Source organism: Anas acuta, chromosome W (genome assembly GCF_963932015.1).
Source record: "Anas acuta chromosome W, bAnaAcu1.1, whole genome shotgun sequence".
NCBI lineage: Eukaryota > Metazoa > Chordata > Aves > Anseriformes > Anatidae > Anas > Anas acuta.
The window spans coordinates 11,490,229-11,498,391 of NC_089016.1; the positions used below are offsets into that span (position 1 = coordinate 11,490,229).

General features: G+C 49.7%; 1 protein-coding gene across 1 annotated transcript; it reads right to left on the reverse strand.

The window, feature by feature from the left end:
• Positions 1-6,584: 6,584 nt before the first annotated feature.
• Positions 6,585-7,511, reverse strand: LOC137846918 (olfactory receptor 14C36-like). The gene has a single exon (XM_068665025.1). It carries the CDS (start codon positions 7,509-7,511, stop codon positions 6,585-6,587), a length of 927 nt encoding a protein of 308 aa, XP_068521126.1.
• Between the last annotated feature and the right edge of the window lie 652 nt (positions 7,512-8,163).

Here is an 8,163-nt window from a genome sequence, read left to right on the forward strand (position 1 = left end):
GAGCAGGGCTCCTGCAGCTTCACGGACCTCCATTTCCTGGCACCATAGCCAGCCTCCTCCTTGCTCACCCCAACCAGACACTACACATGTATGAGCTGCCTGCTTCCTCCTCCTCTAGAGGTAGAGGAGGGAATACTTGCTTCCTCCTCCTCTAGAGGGAGATAGGGAAAACAAAATAAAACAAACCAAAACAAACAAACAAACAAACAAAACAAAACACATAAAAACTCAGAGAGATAGAAACATAAGTAAAGAAAAGGAAAAGAAAAATGAAAGAAAAAGAAATTCCAACCCCGAACATGAGGAATATTTAGTAAATCTTCAATTCCCATAAGCAGACCACTGTGCTGCCAGTCTCTGAGAAACTGGTACCTTAGCTTGGAAAGATGACCCCAATATTTACCGCTGAGCACCATGTTGTGTCCCATGTGTACTGAGCAGAGCTCAAGTGCTCAGTCTGGTGTGAGCAGGCAGAGGAGAGCTCTGCAGCCCCAGGGCACGCATCAGCCCCAGCAAAGGAGCCTGGCGAGTGATTCCTTGCAGCCCTGGGGCAATGACAGTGACCCCAGGAGCTGGGTCTGCCTCCCAGCCTGCCCAGCACGGCCCTGCAGAGTGCTCCCATGCCCCAGATACCACAGCCCCCTCGCTCTGCAGAGCAGCACCGCCAGATGGGGCTGGAGCTGGGGCTGGTGCTTCCCCTGAGTGTCTTCTAGGTCTGCTTCAGGCTTCTGGACTTGAGTGTGATCTTCACTGTGCACAAGGAGCTGAGAGACTGCCAACAGACATGGGGCTGGAACATTACCTGCAAGGTTCCTCCTGCCCTAGCACCTCACAGGACTGGCACAGAACTGGCTCCTGTGTGTCAGAGAGGCTGGGAGCCCAGCAGGTGTACCATGAGCTTGGAGGATCACCACCAGCTCACTTCTAGCTGGGCAGATTCTGGGCCAAAAAGGGGGTGTTTGGTAGGCGTGGTATTACGAGTGCAGTGGTGCCTCAGGAGCTGTCAGCCCAGTAGGAAGCTAATGGCTGTTAAGTGGCTGGGAGTTGACTTCTTTCTGAAGTAGCCGACAGCTCAAACCTTGACTTCTGGCTGGGGTCTGTGCCTTTAGGCTCACATCTGCTGGTCTTCATGACAGGCCAGCAGATGCGCCTGCTCTGCACACAGTTTGTGAGATTCCCTCTTTCTAAGTAGCTGGTAGGCCCCATAGAGGAAGAGGTCTTGAATAGGTGTTGTCATGTCAGAGGTATCAGCTTTTGCCTAAACTCATCCTTCAGGCCTGTTTCTGTGGTGTTGTAGAACTGCTGGGCCCATTGTGCAGGGTGCTCCTACAGACGTTTCTCTCCTTCTCCATACTGGTTCTCCAAACTTCCCCTAAGAAGATGACTGATATGGGGAAGTCAGGAGAAGCCTGGCCAACAGAGATGTGAGATTTGTGGGAGGGGTAAGGAGCGTGGACAGCAGAAGCTAATGATTTTGCAGAGGTAAGAATGTTCAGGTAATGTTGATCCTACCATAAAGCAGACTTAAAGCAGTCATGTGAGGCCCTTGCCCTATTTTAACCTGTAACGTTAATCCATAAAGCTAAATGCTACCCCACACCCTGACAGGAATCCGCTGCTCTAATATTTGACCACAAGATCCCTTGAAGCCAAAACTAGTCCACAGCTGCATTACATCACCCTTACTCTCTTCTTCACCCTGATCCCTGCCCTTAACACTACGATTAACACACTCTATTTAGCCCTAGATTTCGTGCAAACCTAAACAAAATCCTAAACCAAAGAATTTTTACATACCCTAACCAAAGACCTGACACCACAAGCCGAACACCAAACCCTTCCACTACTCATTTGATTAATCTCTGTCACAGAAAGGTGAGCCCTAGTCCCTAATCTCATACAGGAAGGCCTAACACCCAAAGTCACGGTTCCTTTGCATTAACTTCTTCACATCCAACCCTTTTCCTAACCCTATTCTTAAGCACTTAAGGTGCTTGGCACTTATCCCAAGCACTTAAGGTGCTAGGCCCATGGGGCAGGGTAGGAACCATGAGGTTGCTCTGCAGTCACATGGCATTCAAAGATGGATGTGAGGGGCCATGGATCTGATCAGCTTGTGGGCCACAAGGAGGAGATAGACGGGAATGCTCTGGGCTTGGCTGTGTGTAGCCAAGAAGCTGCAAGGCCAGCAGCAGGCCCCTGGCTTGGAAGATGCTGCTGAGGTGACTTGTGTCTGGTTGGCTGAGAGGCCGCAAGGAGCCTGCTGGGTTGGGATGCCTACTTCAGGAGTGGTTTCCACCCTGGTGGAGCTTCCCTTGGCAGTAGGAAAGAGCAGGAGAGAAAAAAACTGCCACTAAGTGCACCATGGAAGGTTGCTCTTGTCAGAAGGAGGAAGAAATATTCCTGAACGGATGGTGCTGTTGTACCCGAGGTCACCTAAAGAGTGTCTGTGCTCAGACCCTAGCTTTGTGTTTCAAGGAACAATTGGTGAGAGTTGATGAAACATTGGTGAAATGATGGAAATGCCAGGATGAAAGCAAGGTCATGAAATGAGATGGGTGTCTGTAGAGTTCAGGGACATAGGACTAAGTGTGACACAGCATAGAGGAAAAAGAGGTGGGTGCTGGCAAGAATGGAAGGACCCAACAGCCCTGACATTTTTGTCCCTTTGTCTAGAGATTAAGAGGAGACACGTTATACTCATTGCTATGGGCCATCATTGCTTCCTTGCTACCCTGTGCAGAGGTTGGGAGGTGTCATACCTGTGTTCTTCCCAAGGTATCACACTGCCCACCACATCCCACATACCCACAGCAAAAGCCTGGAGCCAGACATGGGGTACAGGATCTCCCCTCCAGTAGCTGGTGGCAGGCCTTGGCCCTTCTGCTTCATCAAAGCAAACCAAAACTTTTCTCAGCACAGTGCTTTGCCTGTCTGTAGTCACAGCCTCCAACTATCTGCCCTAATAAGTTCCTGGGGAGGCTTTGTTGGTAAAAGCCCTCAGTGGGGACCATTAATACTCCAAGTCACTTCAACTTGTCCTTCTGACTTTACTTTCTCTAGCAGTTGCATCGTTCTCTTCTCAGTACCTGAACTTCATAGCCTCAGCACCAAAATACACCATGGAACTCATTAAAACACAGAAACTCCTAAGGAGCCATATATCTCCCACCATTTTCTTCAAGTCTTCAAGACTTGTTCAGCTAATTGTAGAGATTTCATTTTCTAGTTAAGGGGGAAGATTTCAAAGAGCATCTAATAAAAATCTTTCCTCATTTTAAAGGCTGAATTTTGTTGTGTTTCAGTTTAGAGCATCATTCTCCTGGTTATATTGGTCTAGGGTTTCTCCTTTGAAGCCCTGCTTGGGTGGGAAGAGCAGGGTTTTTCCTATTTCAAAACAAACAACAGGAAATCATGCTGCAATTTTCAAAAAAAAAAAAAAAGTTCAAGTTCCTTATTTTGTTGCCTCCAGTGATGTTTACGTTCCCAAAAGGATGACTGTGTGTGATATATTTTACACTAATAGGAAATAATAGGAAATTTTAAGTAATTGTGTTAATATTAATCCATATCATAAAAATTCAATGAGAAATGATGAGTTCTTTCTAAGGAAATCATTAGTCAAGATGCTAAGAGATGGGCGAGCTTGAATTCACTGAAACTCCAAGCAGCAACTGGGTTGGTGAGAGCGGTCTGAATGATCAAAGAGAAAGGGGAGGGCAAACCAGGAGAACCATGGGAACTCCAGGTCCAGACAGGCAGCTGGAAAGGGGACATTCAGCTGTCTGACCATGAGCATATCGAGGGAAAACCTCTAGTGGCCCCGTTGCGTTACAAACAACAGGAAATCATGCTGCAATTTAAAAAAAAAAAAAAAAAAAAAAACCTCAAGTTCCTAATTTTGTTGCCTCCAGTGATGTTTACCTTCCCCAAAAGGATGACTCTACATGATGTATTCTTCAGTGAGTAATAGGAAATTTCAGATAATTGTGTTAATATTAATCCATATCATACTAATTCAATGATAAATGATGAGGGTCTTACTAAGGAAACCATTAGAAAGACTGCTGATAGATGGATGAGCTTGAACTCACTGAAACTCAAAGAATCAACTTGGTTGGTGAGAGTGGTCTGAATGATTAAAGAGAAAAGAGAGGGCAAACCAAGAGAACCATGGGAAATGCAAAGGTCCAGACAGGCAGCTGGGAAAGGGGACATTAACCTGTCTGACCGTAAGCAACCAGGGAAAACCTCCAGTGGCCCCGTTGTGTTTGAGGCACTTCCCTGCACTGGCAGGTGTCAGAAAAGACCTGCACGAGGCCGGAGCCCTTTGGGAAAATCAGGTGGAGCCAGGTGGAGTTCCCAGGGCACCTCCACTGCCAGCAGTGGATTTTGTCCCTGTAACTGCAGTCCAGCCCAGCACAGGAACACCCCTTCAAAGACAAAGCTCTTCTTCAGTGGGTTCCTGGGACTGTCCTGGATTTGAAATAGCCATTGGAAAGCTGAGATACTCTCCTTTATTCCTACTAGACACATGAACATCTGTTTATTTTCCTGGGTCATCTTTAGCAAATTCGGGCTGATAAACTCAAGTATAGCATGCTTCAAATGGCTGAGGCAGAACACATCGGCTTGCCCCACCTGAACGGAAATGGCCCCCATCCAACTAAGGATTTGAAAGCAACGAATGACTATGCAGGTCAATGTGCAGAGTAAGGGAAGGTCACAAATGTTGTGCTGGAGTAGCAGAAGGCAAAAAGCATTGCATTGTGCCTCAGAATAATCAAGGAGACCTAATCCAGTTCATCCATGAGAAAAAGAAGTGAGAAGGACGTTGAGTTTGGCCTAGCATGAAGAAGGATGTGCATCACTGGTGAAGGAGCCGGCATTTGTGCCATCACCAACGTGAATAACACAAGCACCACCACATCTAAAGGTAACCTGTCCACTCCAGCTTGGTATTCCCACAGGGCAGGAGAAAGGGAACCGACAGCCAAGGGACACATCTGAGTGTGGAAGGTGGGGCCCAGCAGAGACAAGGAGTCAAGGCAGTTGGGTGGGGGAGGCCAGCAGAAGCAGCCCAAGGGGTGGTGCTGCTAGTGAGGACACGTTTGTGGCAGCAGCCTGAGTGGGCAGCAGCTGTGTGCAGGCGAGGGGAGGCCAGGAAGCGCATGCCAAGAACCAGCAGAGCCGGGTCCGAGTCCAAGGGCAGAGGCAGGCCCAGGGCAGGGGGCTGCAAGGGCCATGCTGAACTCCCTGCCCCTGCAGCAGCCGCCCTGGCCCTCGGCCTCCTCTCCCCTGCCCCTGCAGCTCTGGGCTCCCTTCGCACAGCCCTGGCTCTGCAGCACCAAGCCCTGCTGGGAGCCCTCCCCTACATGCTGACACCTCTCCCTGACGCTGCTGTTGCCCTCTGCCAGGCACTGCCCAGCCCAGCCCAGCCCCTGCCCACCTCTCCCCTCCTCCCTGCCCTCTCCCCAGCCCAGCAGCCCAGGCTGTACTGGCCCCAGGGCAGTGCCCACTACAGGCTGCTGCAGGGCTCTGGGCACGGCCACCACAGCCCCAGCCCCTCGCAAGGCACAGCAGCTGCTGGCACAAAGGCAGCTCTGGGCCTCCCCTGCAGCCCCCGCGCAGGGGCCAGCCCCAGCTCGTTGATGGAGGTCCGTAAAGCTGCAGGAGCCCTGCTCTCTTGCCTGGCAGATCCTCAGCACACAGTGCCTGTGCCACAGAGCAGCTCCAGATTCCTCTCCAGCATGCCATTTGCCATCAGACCGAGCAAATGCAGGACACTACCAGGGCACTGAAAGGCCAAGTATTGTTTGCTGGGCCGTGTGCTACCAAGAAGTCAGATCCCGGTCCAGCCCTTTGTCCTTCAGCGATCACTATAGGAATCTGATCCTTCCTGAAGGCCAGAAAAACAAGAGGGCTGTCCAGGGAGGATCTCCTTGGGTGTATTTCTGACACCAGCTTTAGAAGAGGTGTACAGAGATGTGGAGGAGATGCCCCTGTAGGAATATCAGGAAAGTCACCAAGGTGCATGAGATCTGATGGCTAACCCACGTACAAGAGCACAAGAGAACAATGTGGAGACCAAAAGAGAGCAGCAGGGAAAAGGCCACGTCCTGCTGCTGGCCATGGCCATGGCTCCAGGGAAGCAGCAGCCCCGACCCGAAGGCAGCAGAGAGGCAGAGCCCAGCAGGCAGTGAGGGGCAGCCCCGAGGGCCACCGGGGCTGCTCCTGCATGTGGCAGCTGGGCTCTTGGTCCTGAGCCCCTCCTGCATGCTGGGGCTGCTCCCCCAGTTCCAGTGGACACAGGACCTCTGACCAGTGACATTCTCAATATAAGTCTGAAGCCTTCCTTATTGTCTTTATTCACAGAGGAAGCCTGGCTCTAGAGTTATATGAGATGATTGGGTTAAAGTAAATAAACATGCTGAAGGTTAAAAATTCCATTATTCAAATAAAAATCGTATTTTAAAAAAATATAACAGAATAATAAAAATTGCCCCTTCAGTTTCCCAAATAATTTCTCAGTTCAACTAATGTTTTTATTTAACATATATTCTGACAATACTAGATCACTGTTGTTAAGAAGCATGTATGAAAACAATTTTAATCAAAGCATTCTTGAGCTCCTGGTTCCTAATGCTATAGATGAGAGGGTTCATTGCTGGTGTCACCACCGAGTACAGAACTGACACCACCAGGTCCAGGGATGGAGAGGAGATAGAAGGGGGCTTCAGGTAGGCAACTGTGGCTGTGCTGACAAACAGGGAGACCACGGCCAGGTGAGGGAGGCACGTGGAAAAGGCTTTGTGTCGGCTCTGTTCAGAGGACATCCTCAGCACTGCCCTGAAGATCTCCACATAGGACACTACAATGAAAACAAAACAACCAAATGTTAAAGAAAAACTAAAGAGAAGTGCCCCAGCTTCCCTGATGTAGGCATCTGAACAGGAGAGTTTGAGGACCTGTGGGATTTCACAGAAGAACTGGTCCACAGCATTGCCTTGGCAGAGGGGCAGGGAAAATGTGCTGGCCGTGTGCAGGACAGCATTGAGAAAGCCACTGCCCCAGGCAGCTGCTGCCATCTGGACACAAGCTCTGCTGCCCAGGAGGCTCCCGTAGTGCAGGGGCTTGCAGATGGCAACATAGTGGTCATACGACATGATGGTGAGAAGGTAATACTCTGATCCAAACAAGAAGACAAAAAAGAAGACCTGTGCAGCACATCCTTGATAGGAGATGGCCCTGGTGTTCCAGAGGGCATTGGCCATGGCTTTGGGCAGAGTGGTGGAGATGCAGCCCAGGTCGAGGAGGGCGAGGTTGAGGAGGAAGAAGTACATGGGGGTGTGGAGGCGGTGGTGGCAGGCTACGGCGCTGAGGATGAGGCCGTTGCCCAGGAGGGCAGCCAGGTAGATGCCCAGGAAGAGCGCGAAGTGCAGGAGCTGCAGCTCGCGTGTGTCTGTGAATGTCAGCAGGAGGAACTCAGTGATGAAGCTGCTGTTGGACATCTGCTTTTTTCAGGGTGTAATCCTGAACAAAGAAGAGGATGAGTGTAATAAAGTATAAGAAACATATCAGAGGAAAACGAATTCCATTTCTCATTTATAATCATCACTTATATTGTGCACTTTCTGGCAGACTTTTGGCAGATCCCTTTCATGCATCCTGATTCATTCTGCCTGAGGCTGTCTCTTGGAACATGGTGCTCTACTGTCGGCAATGCAGGTGTCAGTCCTGTCCTACAGCAAGAGGTGAAGAGGAACATGGGGAAATGTCAGTTTCTCTTCCCTCCTTATCTCAGAGGGTTTTTCCCCAGTGTTGCTCCCAGTTCACCAAACTGCAGAGCAGAGTTGTGGAGGCTTTTTTAAATTTTATTTTAAATTTTTGTTTTTTGAGTTTTTTTTTTCCGCTGTCCCACCACTCCTGAGGAATGTTTCCAAGCCACAGATCCTGGCTATTTCTGCTGGACTCAAAGGGAATCCTTGTAGATCATTATCAGAGAAAAAGGGACTGTCACTTAAGTGCACAGTGTTCTTTAGGGAGGACAGCCAGTCTGTCCATCAAGTACGGTCTCAGATGCCCTGTGAGAGCTGCAGGAAAGTTCTACTCACGTTTGATTGAAAAGAGCAAAGACCCTGCTGAGAGCAGAGGAATCCAGGC

Excerpts from the sequence above, each read along its gene's own strand:
- LOC137846918 (XM_068665025.1), bottom strand. The coding sequence starts at position 7,511 with ATGTCCAACAGCAGCTTCATCACTGAGTTCCTCCTGCTGACATTCACA.